Here is a 26,785-nt window from a genome sequence, read left to right on the forward strand (position 1 = left end):
TTGTGGGGGTGCTTTGCTGCAGGAGGGACTGGCGCACTTCACAAAATAGATGGCATCATGAGGGAGGAAAATTATGTGGATATATTGAAGCAACATCTAAAGACATCAGTCAGGAAGTTAAAGCTTGGTCGCAAATGGGTCTTCCAAATGGACAATGACCCCAAGCATACTTCCAAAGTTGTGGCAAAATGGCTTGAGGACAACAAAGTCAAGGTATTGGAGTGGCCATCACAAAGCCCTGACCTCAATCACATAGAACATTTGTGGGCAGAACTGAAAAAGTGTGTCCGAGCAAGGTGGCCTACAAACCTGACTCAGTTACACCAGCTCTGTCAGAAGGAATGGGCCAAAATTCACCCAACTTATTGTGGGAAGCTTGTGGAAGGCTACCCGAAACGTTTGACCCAAGTTAAACAATTTAAAGGCAATGCTACCAAATACTAATTGAGTGTATATAAACTTCTGACCCACTCGGAACATGATAAAAGAAATAAAAGCTGAAATAAATCCTTCTCTCTACTATTATTCTGACATTTCACATTCTTAAAATAGTGGTGATCCTAACTGACCTAAGACAGGGAATTTCTACTAGGATTAAATGTCAGGAATTGTGAAAAACTGAGTTTAAATGTATTTGGCTAAGGTGTATGTAAACTTCCGACTTCAACTGTATACACATCATATTAAGCGCAGTACAATGTCACAGCTATATGACTACAAAACTATTATGGAATTTTATAATCATGGACTTTTGTTATATGAATGCTAATATAAATAATACAATGTTGTTGACATATGACAGAGAAGGTGCATATATAAGTAAATATATATAAGTAAATGTTTTTTTTTTTACTAAATAAAAAGTCAGTCGATGTAGTCATTGTAACAAGAACACTTTTTCAGAAACATTCATGATAGTTAAATACATTCGAAAGCGGCTTTCTCTCTTGAAGAAACCATCACTGAAATGGGCCCAAATCCGTCCCCTTGTCTTTGGTTTTGGGGTGGCACTGGTTACCACAGAATTCAAGTGGCAGTTACATTTGCCAAGACCCACCCCACAGTTTCTGATAACAATTGCTGGAGCAGTATTGGAGAAACAAAGTTTTTTTTCTTCAGTGGCTATGTACCATTTTGGCCTTATAAATTCATGATACAGTATGTACCCATTGATTCTGGAATATAACTTATAAATGCCTCATGAGCTTTGAACAACTATCTTCAGAATCCAAAATATAAGCTTGTTTTACTCAAATGTTTATAAACAAAGTAAATGTAAACAAACACTATATAGCCTCAAAACATGGTTAAAACAACACTGAGTACACCAAACAGGAACTCCTTCCCCTGTCCTCAGAACAGTTGGCGCATGGACTCTACAAGGTGTCAAGCGTTCCACAGAGATGCTGGCCCATGTCAACACCAATGCTTCCTACAGTTGTGTCAAGTTGGCTGGATGTCTTTTGGGTGGTGGACCATTCTTGATACACACGGGAAACTGTTGAGCATGAAAAACCCAGCAGCGTTGCAGTTGTTGACACACTGAAACCGGTGCACCTGGCACCTGCTACCATACCCTGTTGAAAGACACTTCAATCAACGGCACACATACACAATCCATGTCTCAATTATCCTTCTTTAACGTGTCTCCTCCCATTCATCTACACTGCTTGAAGTGGATTTAACAAGTGACATCGATAAAGAGATCATAGCTTTCACCTGATTAGTCTATGTCAAGGAAAGAGCAGGTGTTCTTAATGTTGTGTATACTCAGTGCATAATGTTGATATAATGGATGGTCAGTGCTTGCCATCCATAGCTCTGTCTATACATTTGAGTGGTTAGATTTATCAAGCCCCATCCCTCATCTTTTTACCAAAACAGGGGCGCTTTGTTATTGTTTCAACTGCTGATTGCAGTTTTAACTAGGTCAGGGTTTACTGTAGGTTACATTACTACAGTCCAGTTCAATGTACAGTACTGTGAGGCTATGCAGTAGACTTCCGTGCAGGGGTGGGCAACTCCAGTCCTCGAGGGCCTGATTGGTGTCACACATTTTCTCCATCTCTAGCAAACACAGCTGATTAATCAAATGGCATTCTAAACTGAAGATCATGATTAGGTGATTATTGGCCATCCAAGCCTGTTATAACGTTAAGGTGTGTCAGTGGAGGCTGCTGAGGGGAGGACGGCTCCTAATAATGGTTGGAATGGATTTTTTGCTGTATTTGTTACCATTCCACTGATTCAACTATTACGACGATCCGGTCCCCCCCAGTTAAGGTGACACCAACTTCACGTGATGTGTATACTACCCACCTCACAGCCTATACAGTGGCAAGAAAAAGTATGTGAACCTTTCGGAATTACTGGGATTTCTGCATAAATTGATCATCAAATTTGATCTGATCTTCATCTAAGTCACAAAAATAGAAAATATAGTGTGCTAATAACACAGAAATTATCGTATTTTTCTTGTCTATATTAAATACATCATTTAAACATTCACTGTGTAGGTTGGAAAAAGTATGTAAACCCTTAGGCTAATGACTTCTCCAAAAGCTAATTGGAGTCAGGAGTCAGCTACCCTGGAGTCCAATCAATGAGACGAGATTAGAGATGTTGGTTAGAGCTACCCTGCCCTATTAAAAACACTCACAAAATTTGAGTTTGCTATTCACAAGAAGCATTGTCTGATGTGAACCATGCCTCGAACAAAAGATATCTCAGAAGACCTAAGATTAAGAACTGTTGACTTGCAAAAAGCTGGAAAGGGTTACAAAATGATCTCTAAAAGCCTTGATGTTCATCAGTTTACGGTAAGACAAATTGTCTATAAATGGAGTAAGTTCAGCACTGTTTCTACTCTCCCTAGGAGTGGCTGCCTGTAAGAGCACCTTGCAGAATGCTCAATGAGGTTAAGAAGAATTCTAGAGTGTCAGCTAAAAACTTACAGAAATCTCTGGAACATGCTACCATCTCTGTTGACAAGTCTACAATACGTAAAACACTAAACAAGAATGGTGTTCATGGGAGGACACCACGGAAGAAGCCACTGCGGACCAAAAAAAACATTGTTGCACGTCTGAACTTTTCAAAAGTGTACCTGGATATTCTACAGCGCTACTGGCAAAATATTCTGTGGACAGATGAAACTACAGTTGAGTTGTTTGGAAGGAACACACAACACTATGTGTGGAGAAGAAAAATGCACAGCACACCAACATCAGAACCTCATCCCAACTGTAAAGTATGGTGGAGGGAGCATCATGGTTTTGGCTGTTTTGCTGCCTCAGGGCCTGGACAGCTTGCTATCATCAACAGGAAAAATGAATTCCCAAGTTTATCAAGACATTTTGCAGGAGAACGTTAGTCTCTGTCCACCAGTTGAAGCTCAACAGAAGTTGGGTGATGCAACAGGACAACAACCCAAAACGCAGAAGTAAATCAACAACAGAAGAAAATACACCTTCTGGAGTGGCCCAGTCAGAGTCCTGACTTCAACCCGATTGAGATGCTGTGGCATGACCTCAAGAGAGCAGTTCACACCAGACATCACAAGAATATTGCTGAACTGAAACAGATTTGTAAAGAGGAATGGCCCAAAATTCCTCCTGATCGTTGTGCAGGTCTGATCCGCAACACCAGAAAATGTTTGGTTGAGGTTATTGCTGCCAAAGGAGGGTCAACCAGTTAAATCCAAGGGTTCACATACTTTTTCCACCTTGCACTGTGAATGTTTACATGGTGTGTTCAATAAAGACGTGAAAAAGTATTGTTTGTGTTATTAGTTTAAGCAGACTGTTTGTCTATTGTTGTGACCTAGATGAAGATCAAATTTCATGACCAATTAATGCAGAAATCCAGATATTCACATACTACTGCCACTGTACATGTCAGTAGTATAAACACCTGTACAGTTGATTACTGCTCTTTGGGTTGTTAATCAGATTCATCCCACCATTCTTGATTTTCCTTTTCCCCTTCTTACATTTTAATTGTCTAACATTTGTCTGCATTGTTAGGTGCTAGAAACATAAGTATTTTGCTGCACCCGCTAAACTGTGTATGCGACCAAAACTTTGATCACATACTGCAACACCTTTACTACACAGCTGAGCTGGACCTGAAGACTTGTGCTTTCATTTGACAGCAGTGCTTTACAAGGTATCACTGCCCCCCCACCCCAATGTTGTTTTGAAGCCTTTGGAGAGCTAACACTGGATTTCCACTTTGGTAAACCATAAAAAATACATAAGCATGGAATTTAATTCAGATAATTTGTCATCTTATAGATACTTACCCAACTCAAACAATAATCAACCAAACTATAGTATATTACATGTTAAATAACATAAGATGAAACAAATGAAAGTACTTTGAAATGACATAGTTACACTTAACATTGAAGTAAATAGGTGCTCCCTTGGTTAAAACAAATGCAAAGTAAACTGAGAATTTAGTTTTCAGGAACGTTAAAGATTTATCTCATGCTAAAAATATTGACACACTTTTTTAACGTAACATTGGGTAAAGTTTAAGACGAGAATATAATACAACTTACAATACATACATGTTAAAAATGGACCCTTATTCCCGCTGTGGCAAAATCTGGTTGGCTCAGCGCAAAGCTGTAGCAAAGCCACGCATGCTCTGTCAAACCTGTGCTCAATGTCATAAATCACAGTACACTTGTCTGTGTTATTGTGCCGTCTGCCTAGCAAAACCATTGATCCAGGGTTATGTGCTTCAGTTTAGATAAGTCCTGGTGTGTGTGCCTCTCACTGATGCTATTCCAACAACACAACTTACAGGTGTATCCCTCAGTAAGGTGTATCCCTCAGTAAGGTGTATCCCTCAGTAAGGTGTATCCCTCAGTAAGGTGTATCCCTCAGTAAGGTGTATCCCTCAGTAAGGTGTATCCCTCAGTAAGGTGTATCCCTCAGTAAGGTGTATCCCTCAGTAAGCGCTTGCGTAAAAAATTCTGATGACAAAGTGTTTGTGTAAGATATCTGCTCTCCACATTGTGCCTCCCTGCTCTCAACCCTACGGCTCCCCTATCCCTTTCACATTCCCTCACCCTTCCTTTCCCCTCTTTCTTCACCTCCCTCATACTTTCTGTCATCCACCCTACGAGAGTGGATGTTGGAAACATGCAGATCAGTCTAAGTAAGTTTAGGGCACCGTTCTGCATGGCTCCCTACATAGTGCAATATTTTTGACCAGGGCACACAGGGCTCTGGTCCAAAGTAGTGCACTATATAGTGAATAGGGTGCCATTTGGGTCATAACCTATGTATCTAGGCAACCCAATCCATTGAACCCAGCTGATCCTATTCAGTTTGCCTTGAGTGAAATGAAGAGGATTTAATCCAACATGGCATCCAGCTGGTCAGCGAGGTCACCAAACATGTTGCCGATGTCATCCAGAATATTCCCTGCTGCTTTCACTGTGCCACTGCCACTGGAATAGAGAGAGGAGAGTGTTAACACAGTGAGTGTGTGTGTGTATATGTGTCTGCCGCATGTGTGTGTGTCTTACCCGTCAGTGTAGTCCTGAGCCAGTTTCCTCTCTACATCTTTCAGCGCTTCCTCGAGTGATGTGCTGGTCTCATCCAGCCTCCTCTGAACCAGTACCTCCGAGCAGGCCTTACCAGTCTGGGCCTTTACTGCTCGCCCTACCTGGCCTGGAGGCCCTGAGGTGCGGTAGGATGAAACGGGGGCTGCCTGGGCTGGGGAAGTGAAAACCACACTCTGGACCACATTGAGAGTCACACCAGGGGAACGGGCTGTAGGGGCTGACGTTATGGATGTGCTGCGCTGGGGAAGTCTAGAGACAGTAGCAGGCATCTGGTGATTTACTGGCTTGGATGTTATTGTTTTCTGTGGACTGGCTGGTTTGGTTGATGTTACTAGTTTCTGTGGATTGATTGGTATAGAGTTGGTTGTGCGTGTATTTTGTGGGCTGGCTGGTATATGGATAGTTGCCCGTGTCTGTTGACTGGCTGGTCTTGATGAAGTTGTGTGTATTTGTTGATTGGCTGGTATAGGAGTGGTTATATGGTTGTGTGTGCTGCCTAATTTGGACGTTGTTGCTGTCTTCTGTTGACTGCCTGGTTTAGATGTAGTTGTGTGTATCTGTTGACCAGCTGGTTTGAGGGGAGGGCTGGTTGGTTTGGAGGACAGAGGTGGTTTCTGGCCTTTCCCTGTCGATCCTACTCTCTGTAAACTGCGCTCTGACCTCACACCTGCTTCCTCCTCACTCTGTATGTCTCCGTTTGTGTGTGTGTGGGAGCCGTTGGACCGGCTGTGTGTGTGCGGCTGTGTGTGTGCGTCATCTTCGCTGGGGGTAAAGATCTCGTCCAGTGTGTGTGTGTCCCGGTCTTTGGGCTGACGCCGCCGTTTGACCGTGTCCGACTCTTTGAGGTTGAACTCTGGGACCTCCAGGGACTTTGGGGGCTGCATATTTGGGTCTTCTAGAGAAGCCTGGGGTTGGATTTCAGGCTCTGCCCGGCAACCTGCTCCCAACCTGGGCCGCTGTTTGATGGTGAGGTTGCCCTCCTCCGCGAAGGGGAGGTTCTCACTGGAGCTCCTCTGAAGCGATGTAGAGCTTTCCAATACTGAACCACTCTTCCTCCCTCTCTCCCCCTCCTCTTCTGGGATTCTCTCTATCCCTCCATCTCTATCCCTCCGCTCGCTCCCCATCCTCCTCAGGCCTTCCAGCCCCAGAGCGGGTACAGGTTTGTGGGAGGCGAGGGTGGGGGTGCGTGGGGAGGGTAACTCTACCCCCTTAGAGGGACTGCCCCTGGGCCCGGACCCCTGTAGCCTGGCTGCGATGCTCCTCACACTGCCTGCACTCTCAGTCTCCACCCCTGGCACCTCCACTGACACTACTGCTGCTCCTCCTGATTCATTGGCCTGGCTGCCACTCACCGAGCTCAACCTCTTAGGTGGCGGTGGGGGCGGGCCTTTGCGGCGAGAGCGCACAGCGAATGTGTGGCTCCGGCTGATGTGGCGTTGGACGGCGGAGGATTGGCTGCGGCCTGGTTTGCGTCCTAGTGTGGCGTACGCGGGCATGGTCACCGGGGGAACGGATTCCTGCGCCGATAACTCATCGTCTTCCGGTTCTCCATCTGACAGGGAATAGTGGGTCAGACTCTGGATGCGTTTCTTAGGGCCCTTAAGCGCCTCTGTGTTGAGGCCTAGTCCTGGGAGGGGGACAGCTCCAGCATGGGGCTTGGATAGACCACGCTGGCCCAGATCGGTACCTCCTCCCTGGGTGTGGAGGTAACTGAAGGTCCTCTGTGTGGGGGAGGCCTGGGGAGAGAAGGAGGGGCGGTGGTGGTGGGTAGGGGACTGGCAGGGTTTGGGTTTACTGGGCACAGCTGGGTAGGCGAAGCGGGGCATCTTGCTGGGGGTGAGAGGAGGGGTGATAGGGGTGATGGGTAGTTTAGTGGGGGGCTGGCGCAGCTGGTCTGACCACAACTCTGTGGGTCTCTGCATGTCTCTCTCTGGACTCCCTCCTCCCCCCTGTCTCGCCCATCTTCCTCCCACTCCCCCCAGGCTCTCGTCTGAGCGACTGTACGCTCCAGCCGATGCCAGAGTCTGTTGGTGAAGCTCTTGGGAATATCCTGAAAAATTCCCAGAATTCCCAGATCCGCGGGAGCGCGTTCCAATGCTCTCCTGGCTGAGCGACATCGGCGACACCACACCCCTCACCACACCTCTCACACCCATCCCAAACCCCCCTATCCCCACCCCTCCTCCTCCTGCCCTGCCCATCATGGCGTTTTGTAGCTCTGTGCTCAGCTCGCTGTCCTGAAAGGAAAGGAGGGGTGACCTGGGAGTGTGGGGGGATGGGGGGCAGCAGTCGGCAGGGGGCTCGGGGGGCTCGATAGCCACCAGCTCCAGAGCCGCGAGGGGTTTACTACACCGTAGCGTGCCGGAGCCATTGGCATGGTGACGAGAACGATGCAGGTCGCATAAACGCTTCACGGCTAACATCAGCTTCTTCTGATGACCTGAGAGAGAGACAAAATAAATTCAACACAAATTGTAGAAAAAGAACTATGAAAGATAATGATGATAAAAAGTGGTTAAAAGGGTTGATCATTGGTTGTCGACACCAAGGCTGTTATATTGGTGAGGGGGAATGTGTCCGAGAGCTCTCACACACACACTGCTGACAGACAGATGACCTTGCTTTGTGTCAGTGCATCTGCAGTGTGTGTCCCCGTGCGTGTGAAAATCCCTTACCCAGTTTAGTGATTCCTATCTCCGATAACTCTTCCCATGTGATATCCTTGACGATGCTGATGGTGTCATAACCGTTCTCACACAGTCTTTTCTGGTACTGAGGGAGACCAATCGCACTCAACCACTCTGACAGCTCAGACTGACAGAGAGAATGAGAGAGAGATGGAGAGGGAAACAAAGAAACAGCATTTATTCAATAAGAGTGAGACAGAGAGAGACAGAGGGACAGAGAGACAGAGGGACAGAGGGTGTGCTTCTTGTCCAATGGTTGTACGACAAAACACAGTTACTGCTGATTGTAAAGCTGTACATGAAACACAAAGAACTAATTATTATTAATGACATAGAGAGAGATGTGGAGTCTATCAAAGGCCTGTTGTTATCAGCCATAAGTGTGTACAGAGTGCAAAGGTCATGTGAAAGTCTCTTACAGGGATGTAGTCAGGTAGCCATTCTGGGATGTTTAGGTTGCCTATCTCCATGGAGATCTTCTTACGGTGGCCTGGCTTGGTCACACCGATAGCTGTCAGGTCCTGGAGAGACACACACCATGTTAGAAAGCCTCATGACTAGGCTGTCAATGATAAAATGACTACAGAACACATTCATCCATGCTCGTTAATTGTGTTGACCTAAAAAGAGGTAAATGTGTTATTAATCAATAAATGTGTGAATGGGGTAATACAATCCAGTGTCTGACCTCTGGGGTCATCCTACTGATAGTAGGCACATCGTATCCTGTTGTAAGGAAGTTAGCAGTGTAGCTCTCCAGCTGGAACTCACACAACCATTGGTAGATGGCCTCAGAGTCCTATAGACAGAGAACAGAAGGTTATCACACATGCACAACCAAACCACATGAGGTTGGTGGCACCTTAATTGGGGAGGACGGGCTCTTCGTATTGGCTGGAACGGAATAAATGGAATGGTAATTGCACTCAAATCAAATCAAATGGTTTCCATGTGTTTGATACCATTCCATACCACTCCCCTCAGCAGCCTCCTGTGACACACGCACACATGGACGAACGGACCCCCCCCCCCCCCCCCCCCATATATTCAACTCACCCTGCCCTCAAGGAGCTGATCTGGACGCATGAAGCCACCCTGCTCCCCCGACCGAGTACTACCGCTGACCTGATGACGCAGACCACCTGGGAAAGAGAGAGATTCAAAAATCACCAAAATCAATGCACAGAGGCCACGATGGTAGAGCATGGCAACACCTGGATAGTGGGTTTGATACGGGACCACCCATATGTAAAAAATGTATGCACGCATTACTTTGTCCCTTTGGATAAAAGTGTCTGCTAAAATGGCATATACATTGAGTACACCAAACATTAGGAACACCTTCCTAATATTGAGTTACACCCCCTTTTGCCATCAGAACAGCCTCAAGTCGTCTGAACACAATCCATGTCTCAATTGTCTCAAGGCTTAAAAATCCTTCTTTAAACTGCCTCCTCCCTTTCATCTGCACTGATTGAAGTGGATTTAACAAGTGACATCAATAAGGGATCATAGCTTTCACCTGGTCAGTCTATGTCAAGGAAAAAGCAGGTTTTCTTAATTTTTTGTATACTCAGCGATGTATCACTAACAGCCTACTGTAACAGCAAGCTGAATGAAGGACTGAGGTAAAGCTGTATTATCTTGTAGATCTGTAGGGTCAGTCAGATTACTGCAGCTCACTGAAGAATGCATCTTCACCATTCCTCTCTGTCTCTCCCTCTTTCACCTGGGGCAATGGTTTGATCCCAACCTCTCTCCTTCATTACAAACATGTCAGGGCCCCATCCCCCCCTTCTCCCTCCAGAGGTGAAGAAAGCACCTGAGAGAGAGGTATTTGGCCCAGAGGGTATAGAGGCCCATGTGTTTGTGTCTGTACGCACCTCATCAACCATCAACCCCTACATCCAAAACACACTCATGCTTCTACTCACAAGGCTGACAAAAACAGAGACATAGAGAGAGCGCAACAGTGAGAGAGCGAGAGAGACAGAAAAAGCTGGAAACAGGGAGAGCTAGAGTACAGGGCATACATTCAGCACACACAGCTTGTATGGACATATCAATGCCATAGGTATACACTGTATCTGGAAGCTAGGCCTAAGCTGAGTAGTGTAGCAGTGAAGTGGAACACAGCGATCACACAGAGTACAGTGAATCACACCTTTATCTGTTTATAAGAATGCTGCCTGAACAGCACACACCTGTCATGTTTCACATCTACTGGTTCTGAAAACAGAACATGACGCTTGAATGAAAGGAACTACAGTGCAGAACTGACTGAATAGGACATGGTCTGTGCCAGTCTTACACATAGACATGACCATACCCACACTAAAAATGTTGCTGTAAACTTACATCAATGTTACACAGTTATCTACTGGAATGATATTTTACAGTACTGTAAAGAGCAATGCATTATGGGGCTCTGGGGCTCAATGGCACAACAACACCGTATCCTAATTATCCAGCACTGTTTCACCACAAAAACCCGGAGTAAATACATATTCACCGCAGAACAGCAGAAAAAAAATGCTCAGGTGAAGAAGTAAACAAACAAAACACACTTTGGTAAACAAAACTCTATGGGTCCATACTTAAGAACATTAGAAAAAAGGTTAAGATTAAACTTTTTCTCCGTTTAAAATGCGCATCTAACAATTCAAATCGTCGACGTAGTTGCACGTGATAAAACGCTACATAGCTGTTCCCATTACATAACCTGTCACAGTTAGCATGATGCTAACCTGACCAGGTGGCAGTGATTATGTCCGGTAACAAATTCTGCATCAGCCAATTACAAATTTTGACGTAGACGGACACGACAGAAGACTTGTCAAATGGCACCGACACACACATTTCTACTGGACCAATAACTCACAGTGTAGCGAGTCTGGCGCATGATCTTTTTGCCGTAAGTTTGAATCCCCGGTGAGATATAGCTTTATCCTTTGAAATGTAGAATTACATTTATTTTCATAGTTTGTTGAAAAATGGAAGTGCAGCCAAAACCTTGTATATAATTATATTTAATGAGGAGCTTCTTGGAGTCCCTCTTGTAGACCGATACCTACAGAGGTGTAACGGTAGAACTGCCGGAGAGCACCAGAGCAATACTCTGTCACTTCTCAGAATGCTGGTCTTTATTAAAGTTTAGATCAAAGCTGAATACATGTCTCGCAATAACTTCATGATTAATTTGTATTCTACCAAGGCCGAACACACCGAATATAATAGCATAGTGTAACGTTATTGTTAGACTAAAAACACCACTTCATTTCTTATGTAGGCTACACTTACATGTAAAACGTTTTATATGCATTATTAAATTAATCCACTTCGTCACATATGCGTTATTTGAATCGAGCATCAAGGACCAGCAGTGAACAGTTTTTTCCTTAATAAACAAGCTGGACGCGAAGGGGCCTCGAACCCACGTCTGGTGTGGATGGACAAAATCAATATGCCTTCGATGGCGCGTTCCCGGTCTACTCAGCATGTTACTGTACCCCGAAGATACAGTCAATCACCTTAGCGGCATACGCCATCCAGTAGCGATGGTATTAGTGGTACATGGCAGATATTTGAGTAACTTAAATGTTGTGTTGATCTCCTTTATGTTTTTCCAGTAAAAGCACATGGATGTGTGTTATGCAAAAATGTGCGACTTTTGTCATATATGCGAGAACATGCCTTTCGAATTGTGTCTAATGCTAGTAGCCTAGTCAAGGATGCATCTTGCAATATTGGGACTAAACTTTATAGTAAACCTTGAATGTGGAGGTTTAAAATATCCCTCTGGTCCAAATATCCCTCTGGACCAAATTGACCTATTTTAAGAAATGCCATTGGTTGGTGGATATAAAGTCTAAGATCTTTGATCGGCTGATGAGGAATTTGTTACAGCATAGGGCTAAATGAGCCAGACAGCTAACATGTGGCGTTGTATCACGTGCATCTCAAACTTTGAATAATGTTCGCAAGTATGGACCTCATGTATTTAGCTACAATAATGAAGGTTAGCGGTTTTCGTCATTTAATATTTTGGAGGCAGCTCTGCAGAGTTGTCACGAGCTGGCACAGCCACAAAATCTAATTTGAAAACTAACCCTAACCACACTGCTAACCCTAACCTTAAATTATGACCAAAAAGCGATTTTTGTTTTCATACATTTTTACAATATAGCCAATTTTTACTTTAAAAGCTGGCCCATCTAGCGGATATCGCTCAGTTCTGCCTCCAGGACAAGACTCATCCCAATAAACGTCAACCTGCCAAAATAACCTTATCTTCTAACTTGCTACATTTAGACTGAAAATAGAGATGAAACCTTTTCACCCTGGCTCTCTGACAGACTACATTTGGGGTTGTTTTTTCCTGTTTCTCCAGGTTGTTTAGGTTAAACAACACACAATGGTAAATGTCTCCAGTAAAATTCTAATCACACTAAAATAAGAGTAATTAATAGCTGAAGAGATTGCAGATAATAACAAGGAATAGCCTGGAGAACTAAGTCTTACCCCTCTGGAACAAGGAAAGTGGTGGAGCTCCTGTCTTTTTGCACCTCATCTCTCTGCCTCTGTGAAACTGAGTCACAAACATCTCTCTCTCATCTGGCTTCTGTTATTCTCTTTCAACCCATCTCCAATGTCTCCCTCTACTCTGACTCTCTCGCTCTCTCTCACACACAGACTATGTTTTGTTATTCTCTCTCACTGTCTTTGTCTGTCTCCTCCCCTTTCTCTCTTAACCACTCACTCTCTCTGTCCTGTTGAAGTCTTTCTGTTGTGGTCTCTCTCCCCATCCCTTCCTCCTCCCTTCCAGGTCAGGAGCAGCTGATAGAGGTTTGTTCAGGCCTTACTCAGCAGAACACCGTAAGCTGACAGAATACCTGTATCTCTCTTTCCTCTTGTCCTATCCCGAACCCACAGATGAGACCAAAGACTCACTGTGTCTCTTTTTATTGCTTCTGTAGAGAGCTGAGCTTCTGTCCCTGTCCCAAATGGTAACCTATTCCCTATATAGTGCACTACTTTTGACCAGAGACCTATGGGCATGCCATTTGGGACTCAACCTCTGTCTTTTATGTTTTGTAGTGAGGTGAGCTGGAGCTGAAATCTCCTCATGTATTTTATTGGTTTATAGTGAGGAGATCCGTTGTCTATATTGGTTTGTGGAGAGGTAAGTTTCTGTGTTTATCGGCTGTGTGGAAAGCTGGTTTATGAATTGTTGATGTAGAGGGGTAAGCACTGTATTTCTTTCTCATTTCCCCACTGCCCTGTGGCTGTAGCTAGCTACTATAGGCCTGGCCTGGGCTAGAAGGTGGATCGTCTGACCTCGTAGACTGAATACAGCTAGTTTGACAAAAAGGCATACAGAATATACTGCATCTACTGAAAATTACAGACAAAATGTCTGTGGGGTTGGCATGGGCAAATGCTGAGTAAAAATAGAGAAAGAGTTGAAGGGAAAGGGAAGAGATGAGAGGAGGGTAGAGCAGAAGGGTAAGTAGTGTAAAGTAGGGTTGTGGTCAATTCCATTTCAATTCAGAAAGTAAATCAAATTCCAATTCTAATTCCAAATGTTGCTAATTGAAAAGTATTCAAGAGAATTGGAATTTCAGTGTACTTCCGGAATTGAAATGGAATTGACCCTAACCCTGGTGCACAGTAGTGTAACTAACCTGTAGTTCCATCAGGTTGTTTGCTGTGGGCTGGTCCTACTGAGCGAAACTGCTGTTCTGATTCACCAGCAGAGGGAGCCAGCTACACACAGAAAGAGGAAGATCTTGTTCAGCTATTTGTGGTCCATATATGACTGTTAATAAGGTGAATATACTTTCTAAACATTTTCCTGCAACCAAGTGTAACCTTTAGTTCAGCTAGTGATATCTATAACATTTCAAAAATAATTGCCAGCTCACTGTGCTCACCTTGGCCATGTAGGAACCCAATGTGGCTGTGGTTTGGCGAGTGTGTGACCCGTTCTGTCCAAAGCTGTTCTCGGAGCTCTGCCCACTGCCAGCACTACGACTGCTGCCCACACTACCTGCACTGCTGCCTGCACTGCCAACACTGTTCCTGTCTCCTGCTAGAGGGAGAATGAGAGAGCGAGAGAGAGAGGGAGGGAGTATAACATTGTGGCAAAGTTTGCTTCTATGGGCACTGTCACCCCTCGTCAGGGAGGGAGAGAAAGGAAGACAGAAAGAGAGGATCAGTGGAGAAGTGTACAGTACAAGATTGGGTCAAGATCAGGGAATCAGCTGGGAATGGACACTTGGACTGGACACTTGGACAGGACACTTGGAGGGGAACAGGTCAGCAGCATGGGTCTTTAGGTGGGGATGGAGGCATTAATTTGGACTTTGAGGGGAAGAGGGTGGTACATCTAGCAGAGTGGGTAAACAGAGGGGCACGGGGTAGTCTGGGTAATTGGGTAGCTGGGTACACACACTCTTACCAGTGTGAGAGTTCCTGAGGACCCATATGTCCTCACTGGGGCTAGCTGGACTAGCTGGGGCTGAAAGGAGACTGCCAGGTGTACAGGTACCTAACAAAAACACATACTGTAAGCCAGGGCTGGTGGAGGTGTGCTGGGGAGTGGGGGCCATGGGGGAGAGCGAGGTCAGAGGACTCCAGGGTGACTCTCAGCGGGTATGGAGTAGGGGTGGGGGTATTGGGGGATTGTCAGGGCCCCAATGGAAACAATAGGCCACTTTGTTTCCACAGAATTGACTTAGTGGATGGAGAGAAGTAGTAGAGATCGAGAACATCTGTAAATAACTGTCACCTATTTTAGATTTAGTCTTTATGATTAAAATACCTTTTAGTCTTAGTCCCATTTCACCCTTCTTAGTTTTAGTTATCAGTCGACTAAAACTCTGGACAATTTTAGTCTAGTTTTAGTCAGTAATTTCTGTCCTATTTTAGGCATTGTAGATTTCACACAAACCTCTAACTTAACTTCCAACATGCACATAATAGCTTCCACTCCCTTAGTCACAGCCATTTTAGTAAATTCATGGTCAGTGATTTATTTTCTATTAAATGATTAATATTTAGGTTACGTCTAACTTCCATCATGTGCTCATTCAGATAGCCTTATCCAACTAGGCCTACTATCCCCTTGTATACCTTAGCTGGCAACATTGATATTGTGGCAGATTGTAACCAATGCCAGCCATAATTAACCATATACTTTAAAGCCTTGGCTACAGGTTAAACAATTTACAGCTCAGATTTTTTCCCCATCATAACTGTCATGGGGGTAAATAACATTGGTTTCCTTGAAAAGGGGATAATTTGATCTTTCAAGAAATGCCAGAACTATTACTGTACTCCTAATATCCAACAAATAGCATTTGTTTTTCCCATAGGAAAAAAGCAACCGCAACTCGCATTTGTGGACGGCGAGAAACCGCATCTGAATGAATAACAGTGCCCGTAGGAAAGTAGAGCTTCTGAAGTGATCAAAGCAAAAATAGCCTACATGAAAGTAAGATAGAGAGTAAACATGATTGTTTCTAGTTGAGGTTAGTTACAAGTCAAGTGTCCTGGCTTTGCATCAGTTCAAAAGATTTAGGGTTGACTGAAGAGAACGCCTGGGAGCTGTGTGGGAGAGCCGTGCAGATCAGCTCAATCAAATCAGATGTCAATTCTGCCAATGAGAGGATTGCATTCAATGATTGGGTAAAACAGATGAAAAAGAGCTTCATGTCAAATTAAATGCCCATTAGTCTCACGTGTAATTATTGTCTCGTCACATTTTCGGTGACTTAAATGAAAAGTAATTTGTAATAGTTAGTGGTTTTTCCAGGGCATTTCTTCTCATAATCGTCATAGTTTTAGTCAGGAAATATTGGTAGTTGAAAAGCATTTTTTTGTCATAGTTATTGTTGATGGAATTAACACTGGCGTGTGGGTGTGTGCATGCTTGTGTGTACCTGCGTGGTCGTAGTACAAGGTGTAGGAGTCATCAGTCTGGGGGGTGGGGCCAATACTGGTGGGAGGAGCTCTGGACAGGAAGTGCTGCTGCCGTTGGCTTGGCAACGAGACCTGACGTGAGAGAGTACCCCCTGCAGACCAGAAGCAAAACACAACCACAGAGCTTAAAGCGGTGGTTTTCAAATTATTTCTGTGGGTACGCCATTTTATTCACCAGAATTTCTGGTGACCCCAACACACCCCAAATCTAATGACAACCTTAAAATCAGCACATTTACATTTTTACTCTCTTATCAACATGAAAATAAAACAGTAAGTTCATATACTCAATAAAATAGTATTTTTCAAATTATCTTAAAAAAAAAAAAAGTTTGTATATTGTCTCGTACAATAATTTTGTAGAACGCACAGCAATTCCCCCGCGACCTCACTAAGGATACCACTAGTTTGGATACCACTAGGGGTACCCTGACTTTGAATAACACTGGCTAAATTAAAGGATGGAGAAGGTGTGTGTGTTTGCAACTAGTACACACCGAGGATATGTATCCTGCGTTCTATCCTTACAGATTCATTAAACCGCCAAGGCAGCTAAATATATGTATGAATCTCCAAGCTCCTTATGTAATAGCTAGTGAATGAATGTGACAAAATGGTGGTAGCAAAGTGGTTCAGCAGGAGCTTTCATTCCCATAGAGCCATAGAGAGGGCTTTCATATCAGCACTAATGCTGAGGGAGGCTTACTAGGCTCTCAGTGTGTGTGTCCACGAAAGCAGTGGGATGCTGACATATCACGCAGTACACACACATACACACTCAAAGGCGAACACACACACTCAAAGGCGAACACACACACATTTCTGACTTCGCCTCTGATAAGTTTGCTCTCATAGCAAGGACCTGTCAACGACTCAACTGAGCTTTCAACTGGGATTTCCCTTCACACACACAAACTTGTGCACTCACACTCCTAACGCAGTCTCAGGGGTTTAGAACTGAGCTGACACTTCCCAATCTGGCCCTGCTAATCTGATTAAACGGTGTGTGTGAGTTTGTGTGTCTGCCTCCGTGTGTGTGTGTGTGTGTGTGGGTGTGTGTGTGTGTGTGTGTGTGTGTGTGTGCCTCCGTGTGTGTGTGCCTCCGTGTATGTTATTTGAGAGTTTCTTTCAGGACCTCTAGCTCAGTTAGGGCTGCTGTTTGGTATACCGATAGGTATTTACAGCTGTATAGTTGGTGTGGTATTCGATTGTTGAACCAAGCTACAGTGACAAGAAAAAGTATGTGAACCCTTTGGAAATACCTGGATTTTTGCATAAATTGGTCATAAAATTTGATCTGATCTTCATCTAGGTCAAAACAATAGACAAACACAGTCTGGTTAAACTAATAACACACAAACAATTATACGTTTTCATGTCTTTATTGAACACAGTGTGTAAACATTCACAGTGCAGGGTGGAAAAAGTATGTGAACCCTTGGATTTAACTGGTTGACCCTCCTTTGGCAGCAATAACCTCAACCAAACGTTTTCTGTAGTTGTGGATCAGACCTGCACAACGGTCAGGAGGAATTTTGGACCATTCCTCTTTACAAAACTTTCAGTTCAGCAATATTCTTGGGATGTCTGGTGTGAACTGATTGAGGTCATGCCACATTATCTCAATCGGGTTGATGTCAGGACTCTGACTGGGCCACTCCAGAAGGCGTATTTTCTTCTGTTGAATCCATTCTGTTGTTGATCTACTTCTGTGTTTTGGGTTGTTGTCCTGTTGCATCACCCAACTTCTGTTGAGCTTCAATTGGTGGACAGATAGCCTAACATTCTCCTGCAAAATGTCTTGATAAACTTGGGAATTCATTTTCCCGTCGATGATAGCAAGCTGTCCAGGCCCTGAGGCATCAAAGCAGCCACAAACCATGACGCTCCCTCCACCATACTTTACAGTTGGGATGAGGTTCTGATGTTGGTGTGCTGTGCATTTTTCTTCTCGACACATAGTGTTGTGTGTTCCTTCCAAACAAGTCAACTGTAGTTTCATCTGTCCACAGAATATTTTGCCAGTAGCGCTGTAGAATATCCAGGTACACTTTTGAAAAGTTCAGACGTGCAACAATGTTTTTTTTGGTCCGCAGTGGCTTCTTCCGTGGTGTCCTCCCATGAACACCATTCTTGTTTAGTGTTTTACGTATTGTAGACTCGTCAACAGAGATGGTAGCATGTTCCAGAGATTTCTGTAAGTTTTTAGCTGACACTCTAGGATTCTTCTTAACATCACTGAGCATTCTGCGCTGTGCTCTTGCAGTCATCTTTGCAGAACGGCCACTCCTAGGGAGAGTAGCAACTGTGCTGAAATTTCTCCATTTATAGACAATTTGTCTTACCGTGAACTGATGAACATCAAGGCTTTTAGAGATCATTTTGTAACCCTTTCCAGCTTTATGCAAGTCAACAATTCTTAATCTTACGTCTTCTGAGATCTCTTTTGTTCAAATTTTGTGAGTGTTTTTAATAGGGCAAGGCAGTTCTAACCAACATCTCCAATCTCGTCTCATTGATTGGACTCCAGGTTAGCTGACTCCTGACTCCAATTAGCTTTTGGAGAAGTCATTAGCCTAGGGGTTCAAATACTTTTTCCAACCTATAAATGTTTAAATGATGTATTCAATATAGTCAAGAAAAATACAATAATTTAGTTTAAGCACACTTTGTCTATTGTTGTGACTTAGATGAAGATCAGATCAAATTTGATGATCAATTTATGCAGAAATCCAGATACTTCCAAAGGGTTCACATACTTTTTCTTGCCACTGTAAATGTGAAGGTATGTGTTTGTGGCTGCATGCAGGCACGTGAGTGTCTGGTGTGTACGCCCTCGGCATGTGTGATTTATGTGAGTGAGTGTGTATACCTGCTCTCCTGCTGATGACCTCCACTACAGACGGAGGGAAGTATCCAATCCGGTCCGTTCCTCTCTGGTTGTCATGGATATAACCTTTCCACCTCCCGTCCATGTGCTGCTCCAACACCTGAAATCAACCATTCATCATTCAGCATTATAGTTGCGCTATTTGTGTGACTGTGTTGATTATAAGTGGTTATTGGTCAACTTCTACCCACAGAATGGTTGTGCCACCTGATGTGAGAGCTGTTACATTGAAGTCTAGGTCGTAGTCATTAGTTCACACAGTAGCAAACAGTTTTACAACGATAACAAGAGTTTCTTATTGACAAGTTCAGGTAGTCCCTCCCCGTTTCAGTCCGTTTTCTTCTGTTTGTTGAGTGAATACAACTCTGCTTGTGCTGTACACGTGAATCCCAACATATGCATAATATCTAGTATTTTACGCCTAATCTATCTCTGTATCAGTAACGGAAATGAGCTTATTAACATTCCAATGAGGGCAGGGTGTGTGTACATGCGTGCAAGCTTTTGTGTGTGTGTGTACAGGGTTAGAGAGGGCTAGGGCAGACAGGGTTGGCACAGGACAGGGTACAGCATCCTCACTGTGTATGTGTGCCAGGCCAGCTGAGTGGATCTATGGAAGACATGCCCCAGGGAACACTGAACACTACAATGGAAGAGCTAACACAAACACACACACTTTCTGAGCAAGCACATACACAAACACACACAATTTCTGAGCGTGTCTTAACGAATGCCCAGAGGGGCCAAAAACAAATATCAGACAATGTAGCTAGCACACTGAAGGTATGACACACACACATGGCTTGCAAATGGGGATGTCTCAAGCTATGGAATGCACTAACTAATGACAGACTGACAGGAGCGTGTCTTTGCCTGCTAGGTACCTCAGAACAACCTCCAACTCTACTCTAACTTCTTACACGGTGTAGTCAATTAACCCTAGACATACCGCCAACAAAGCAGCATACCTCACACCATAATTACAAATAAACCGTTGACAACTTAAGAGTACACCAAATTACCACAAAACTCCACACCTCACTCCACAAACAAAACGTCCACAATGTACAGACTTACACGCTTAACAGTAGGGCACACCAAATGACCGTCAGACACTAAAATACCACAAACCTCTAGAAACAAACTCACAAGTACACAGATTTCCCCCTCACAATGCAGCTACCTCAATACAGTAGTTCTCATTCAATCTAGTTCTGAAAGCAGCTCAGCCTCCAGGGCAGGAACAAATGTGATTGTTTACTTTTAGGCACGAACACAGATGCACGCTAGTGTACCATAATGAGGTCTCCTGCTCGGAGGTTGAGGGCTGTAGGGTCATGAAGGTTCCAGTAGTCCTTCACCGCTCTCACCTGGAGAGACCCTAACGCTTCTAGAGAGAGAAAGAGAGATAGATACATGATAGAAAGAGACAGAGAGAGCGAGAGACAGAAAGACAGAGAGAGAGGAATTACATATTATAGACCAAATCAGAACAAAACAATACTCCCAGGGGGATAACGTCTAAAAGCATGAACTGGAGAATGCATAGGAAACAATACACCACCCTGGGGAAATATACAGTGGAGCGGTAGGTCCAGAAATCCAAGAGAGTAATATGTAGGAGAGGAGGCCTATATCTCACCTCGTAATAGTATCTTGATGTCCTTGCTGGCTGATGAGGTGGTGAACTGATTAACGTTGTCCAGAGCTGTCTGGTTGTACGTGTTACATAGGTTTACATCAATACCAGCCTGTATGGGTGGCCCCACACACACACACACACACACACACACACACACACACACACACACACACACACACACACACACACACACACACACACACACAGTTAGTCTCCAAGACACAGCATGCACACACTCCCTAAAAATGATGGGTAGCTGCAGCCCAATATGGCGACTGGAGTATGGGTGAGTGGGTGTGTCGAAAGGAGTGGGTGTATGGAAAGTGAATCAGCTAATTGGGCAGATTTGTTGCCACTCAAGACCATGCTGCGTGGCTGATTGGGCTGCACTATGAGTGGATAGAGGCGACCGATGCGCCGGTGTTGTGCCTGCCTTCCTACTGGGTATCACGGTCACGTCGCCAGAGTTAGCTAACATGCCAATTTGTTTCTCTCGTATGATTTTATTTCAAATAGGAAAGCAGCCTACACAAGAAATAACTAATATTGATAACATCTAGATGTCACCTTGATACATACATACAGTCTATTAGTCAATGGGGAGGGCATGAACAGCAACTACACAGCAACAACACCGGGACACAGTGCCCTTTGCTCCCGCTTGACAAGCACGACTGTCTGGCAACAGTAAGCACACGCATACAATGCATGAAGCAACAGTACACCCATCATCAATACTAAAATTAAAAAAAACTATCTTCAGTTTTATGACTGAAAATGGCTCACATTATTCCTTAACTCCTTTGTCCGTGTCATGTTTGGATAAGACAGAAACCGCATCCAGTCTTATGCTTCTTCAGCAGATATCTCAATGGATGGCACCCTATTCCCTATATATATTTTACCTTTATTTTACTAGGCAAGTCAGTTAAGAACAAATTCTTATTTACTATGACTGCCAATGAACAGTGGGTTAACTGCCTTGTTCAGGGGCAGAAAGACATATTTTTACCTTGTCAGCTCAGGGATTCGATCTTGCAACCTTCCGGTTGCTAGTCCAACACTGGGCTACCTGCCGCCCCATATACAGTAGTGCACTTATTTTTTGTCCAGAGCCTGTTGAAAGTAGTGCACTAAATAAGGAATAGGGTGCCATTTGGGATGCAGCATTAAGGAGATTCAGATGGTAGTGTTAAGTCTTACGTCCAGCAGCAGGTGCACTACTTCCGTCTTGCCATAGAGGGCAGCCTCGTGCAGAGAGGTCCCAGCCTTAGTGGCTCTGTTGATGTCTATACCAGCCTTCAGTAGCAACCTGACAACGAAATACACACAGACATGCGGTTTTACACACAACATACATTACTAACAACACACACACACACACACACACACACACACGAGCCCAGCTGTAGGAATGCTTAAGGTATCAGATCCAGACAGTTGTGGATGTGGTGGAGGAAATCTGGGGTTACGTCCTAAATGGCAACCTATTCTCTACATAATGCACTACTTTTTACCAGGGCCCATTGCTCTGCACTATGTGGAGAATTTGGGACACAGACTGGGAATCTGGGCGTTCCTCTGGGAATGCCTGGCATGGGGAGGGAATGTCAAAGAGATGATCCACAGACTCCCACACCATTGGGAGAAAATAAGGGAGGGGAGGAGAGGGTAGAGGAGAAAAGAGGAGAAGAGGAGGGTAGAGGAGGAGAGGGTAGAGGAGGAGGAGAGGGTAGAGGAGAGGAGGGTAGAGGAGAGAAGAGGAGGAGAGGAGGGTAGAGGAGGGTAGAGGAGGAGAGGGGGTAGAGGGGAAGAGGAGGGTAGAGGGGAAGAGGAGGGTAGAGGAGGAGAGGAGGGTAGAGGAGGAGAGGAGGGTAGAGGAGGGTAGAGGAGGAGAGGGTAGAGGAGAGGAGGGGACGGTAGAGGAGGAGAGGGTAGAGGAGGGTAGAGGAGAAGAGGAGGGTAGAGGAGGAGAGGAGGGTAGAGGAGGAGAGGAGGGTAGAGAGGAGAGGAGGGTAGAGGAGGAGAGGAGGGTAGAGGAGGAGAGGAGGGTACAGGAGGAGAGGGTAGAGGAGAGAAGGGGAGAGGAGAGAAGGGGAGAGGAGGGAAGAGAAGGAGGACAGGGTAGAGAAGGAGAGGAGGGTAGAGGAGGAGAGGAGGAGAGGAGGGTAGAGGAGGAGAGGAGGGTAGAGGAGGAGAGGAGGGTACAGGAGGAGAGGAGGGTACAGGAGGAGAGGGTAGAGGAGAGAAGGGGAGAGGAGGGTAGAGAAGGAGGAGAGGGTAGAGAAGGAGAGGAGGGTAGAGGAGGAGAGGAGGAGAGGAGGGTAGAGGAGAAGAGGAGGGTAGAGGAGGAGAGGAGGGTAGAGGAGGAGAGGAGGGTACAGGAGGAGAGGGTAGAGGAGAGGAGGGTAGAGGAGGAGAGGAGGGTACAGGAGGAGAGGGTAGAGGAGAGAAGGGGAGAGGAGAGAAGGGGAGAGGAGGGAAGAGAAGGAGGACAGGGTAGAGAAGGAGAGGAGGGTAGAGGAGGAGAGGAGGAGAGGAGGGTAGAGGAGGAGAGGAGGGTAGAGGAGGAGAGGAGGGTACAGGAGGAGAGGAGGGTACAGGAGGAGAGGGTAGAGGAGAGAAGGGGAGAGGAGGGTAGAGAAGGAGGAGAGGGTAGAGAAGGAGAGGAGGGTAGAGGAGGGGAGAGGAGAGAAGGGGAGAGGAGGGAAGAGAAGGAGGACAGGGTAGAGAAGGAGAGGAGGGTAGAGGAGGAGAGGAGGAGAGGAGGGTAGAGGAGGAGAGGAGGGTAGAGGAGGAGAGGAGGGTACAGGAGGAGAGGAGGGTACAGGAGGAGAGGGTAGAGGAGAGAAGGGGAGAGGAGGGTAGAGAAGGAGGAGAGGGTAGAGAAGGAGAGGAGGGTAGAGGAGGAGAGGGTAGAGGAGGGTAGAGGAGGAGAGGGTAGAGGAGGAGAGAGTAGAGGAGAGAAGGGGAGAGGAGGAGAGGGTAGAGGAGGAGAGGAGGGTAGAGGAGGAGAGGGTAGAGAAGATGAGGGTAGAGGAGATGAGAGGAGGATAGAGGAGAGGAGGGAAAAATAAGAGGAATAGAAGAAGGGGAGAGAGAAAGAGGAGGAGGAGAGGGAAGAGCGGAGGTGAGACGTAGGAAGCAGTGGGAAAAAGAGTGGAGGAGAAGAGGAGAGAGGAGATGGAAGAAGAGGAGGAATGAAGAAAGGAGTAAAGAGGAGAGCTGGTTACTCAACATCTTTATAAGAGTATAATAATCAGTATAATAATCAGTATAATAATCACATTGGGCTGAAGTAAAAGGGAAGCTGAAAACAGACTGCAAACTAACTCTTTTCTAAGACCTTCCATCCCCCCATTCACAAAAATAAGCAACCCACACAGCTTAAAGTGGGAGGAATCTGTATGAGGAACCAAAGTCTCACAAATGTAGTAGAGAAGGTGCAAAAGTGTGCATCCCAAATGGCACCCTAGTCCCTATATAATGAACTACTTTTGACCAGCGCCTAAAGGGAATACAGTGACAGGTTTTACAAACATGAACCTTTCGACCAAGCTCAAGTCAACAGTGGAAAAGAGACACCCCACTGGGAACAGATGTCAGTTCAACATTAAGTTGAAATTTACATTTGGCTGAGTTGTCAACTAACGTGAAATTAACCAACAATTTCACCCTATCATTGGATTGAGGTTAAAAGATGGTAGAAATAAAAGCGAAATTCCCTTAAGTTGATGACTTTTTGCAAATCCAATCAATTTTCTAAGTTGATTTAACATCATCAAATATAATTTTTTGGTTGAAATTACGCGTAAACAACATTGATTCAACCAGTTTTTTTATTTAATTCTCTCTCTCTCTCTCTCTCTCTCTCTCTCTCTCTCTCTCTCTCTCTCTCTCTCTCTCTCTCTCTCTCTCTCTCTCTCTCTCTCTCTCTCTCTCTCTCTCTCTCTCTCTCTCTCTCTCTCTCTCTCTCTCTCTCTCTCTCTCTCTCTCTCTCTCTCTCTCTCTCTCTCGTGTAGATAGATAGATAGATAGATAGATAGATAGATAGATAGATAGATAGATAGATGTAGATAGATAAAGATAATGAAATGTATACAAAAACCCCGAAAAAGATTGAATATTTACATGGGACAAAACAAACTAACACGACTAGCGCCATATGGGGGGAAAAAAACAAAACTGTCTCTGTCTGTCTGTCTGTCTGTCTGTCTGTCTGTCTGTCTGTCTGTCTGTCTGTCTGTCATTGGCAGCAGAGAACTGGAAGGAACGGCGGCAAAAGTAGGTGTTGGCTTTGGGGATGACCAGTGAAATATACCTGCTGGAGCGCATGCTACGGGTGGGTGTTGCAATGGTGACCAGTGAGCTGAGATAAGGCGAAGCTTTACCGAGCAAAGACTTATAGATGACCTGGAGCCAGTCGGTTTGGCAACGAATATGTAGCGAGGACCAGCCAACAAGAGCATACAGGTTGCAGTGGTGAGTTGTATATGGGGCTTTGGTGACAAAACGGATGGCACTGTGATAGACTGCATCCAATTTTCTGAGTAGAGTGTTGGAGGTTATTTTGTAAATGACATCGCCGAAGTCAAGGATAGTCAGTTTTACGAGGGTATGTTTGGCAGTGAAAAAGGCTTTGTTGCGAAATAGGAAGCCGATTCTAGATTTAACTTTGAATTGGAGATGCTTAATGTGAGTCTGGAAGGAGAGTTTACAGTCTAGCCAGACACCTAGGTATTTATAGTTGTCCACATATTCTAAGTCAGAACCGTCCAGAGTAGTGATGCTAGTCGAGCGGGCAGGTGCGGGCAGCGATAGGTTGAAGAGCATGCATTTAGTTTTACTAGCATTTAAGAGCAGTTGGAGGCCACGGAAGGAGTGTTGTATGGCGTTGAAGCTCATTTGGAGGTTTGTTAACACAGTGTCCAAAGAAGGGCCAGATGTATACAGAATGGTGTTGTCTGCGTAGAGGTGGATCAAAGAATCACCAGCAGCAAGAGCGACATCATTGATATACACATAGAAAAGAGTCAGCCCGAGAATTGAACCTTGTGGCACCCCCATAGAGACTGCCAGCGGTCCGGACAACAGGCCCTCCGATTTGACACACTGAACTCTATCTGAGAAGTAGTTAGTGAACCAGGCGAGGCAGGCATTAGAGAAACCAAGGCTGTTGAGTCTGCCGATAAGAATGCGGTGATTGACAGAGTCAAAAGCCTTGGCCAGGTCGATGAAGACGGCTGCACAGTACTGTCTTTAATCGATGGCGGTTATGATATCGTTTAGGACCTTGAGCGTGGCTGAGGTGCACCCGTGACCAGCTCGGAAACCAGATTGCATAGCGGAGAATGTACGGTGGGATTTGAAACGGTCGGTGATCTGTTTGTTCACTTGGCTTTCGAAGACTTTAGAAAGGCAGGGTAGGATAGATATAGGTCTGTAACAGTTTTGTTCTAGAGTGTCTCCCCGTTTGAAGTGGGGGATGACCGCGGGCGCTTTCCAATCTTTAGGAATCTCAGATGATACGAAAGAGAGGTTGAACAGACTAGTAATAGGGGTTGCAACAATGGCGGCGGATAATTTTAGGAAGAGAGGGTCCAGATTGTTTATCCCAGCTGATTTGTAAGGATCCAGATTTTGCAGCTCTTTCAGCTGTAGAAAAATGCTTATTGATATTCTCGATTATCGTGGATTTATCAGTGGTGACAGTGTTTCCTAGTCTCAGTGCAGTGGGCAGCTGGGAGGAGGTACTCTTATCCTCCATGGACTTTACAGTGTCCCAAAACTTTTTGGAATTAGTGATGCAGGATGCAAATTTCTGTTTGAAAAAGCTAGCCTTTGCTTTCTTAACTGACTGTGTGTATTGGTTCCTGACTTCCCTGAAAAGTTGCATATCGCGGGGACTAATCGATACTAGTGCAGTACGCCACAGGGTGTTTTTGTGCTGGTCAAGGGCAGTCAAGTCTGGAGTGAACCAAGGGCTATATCTGTTCTTAGTT

General features: G+C 45.0%; 1 protein-coding gene across 2 annotated transcripts in view; it reads right to left on the minus strand.

The window, feature by feature from the left end:
• Positions 1-877: 877 nt before the first annotated feature.
• LOC106612187 (caskin-2) overlaps positions 878-26,785 on the minus strand; it is a 92,623-nt gene continuing 66,715 nt past the window's right edge. The window contains exons 8-20 of one of the 2 annotated variants that reach the window (XM_014213164.3): positions 21,987-22,095; positions 20,784-20,892; positions 20,437-20,531; positions 19,124-19,241; positions 16,212-16,343; positions 14,202-14,356; positions 13,953-14,034; positions 9,325-9,410; positions 8,957-9,067; positions 8,688-8,789; positions 8,257-8,395; positions 5,543-8,021; positions 878-5,464 (exon numbers count right to left, since the gene is read on the minus strand). In XM_014213164.3, the coding sequence (XP_014068639.2) occupies positions 5,368-5,464; positions 5,543-8,021; positions 8,257-8,395; positions 8,688-8,789; positions 8,957-9,067; positions 9,325-9,410; positions 13,953-14,034; positions 14,202-14,356; positions 16,212-16,343; positions 19,124-19,241; positions 20,437-20,531; positions 20,784-20,892; positions 21,987-22,095 (3,814 nt within the window). In that variant the 3' untranslated portion in view covers positions 878-5,367. Of the gene's footprint in view, positions 5,465-5,542; positions 8,022-8,256; positions 8,396-8,687; positions 8,790-8,956; positions 9,068-9,324; positions 9,411-13,952; positions 14,035-14,201; positions 14,360-16,211; positions 16,344-19,123; positions 19,242-20,436; positions 20,532-20,783; positions 20,893-21,986; positions 22,096-26,785 lie in introns of both variants that reach the window. The other variant, XM_014213154.3, reaches the window with a different exon arrangement.

The sequence above is a fragment of the Salmo salar genome, chromosome 01 (assembly GCF_965601325.2).
Source record: "Salmo salar chromosome 01, fSalSal1, whole genome shotgun sequence".
NCBI lineage: Eukaryota > Metazoa > Chordata > Actinopteri > Salmoniformes > Salmonidae > Salmo > Salmo salar.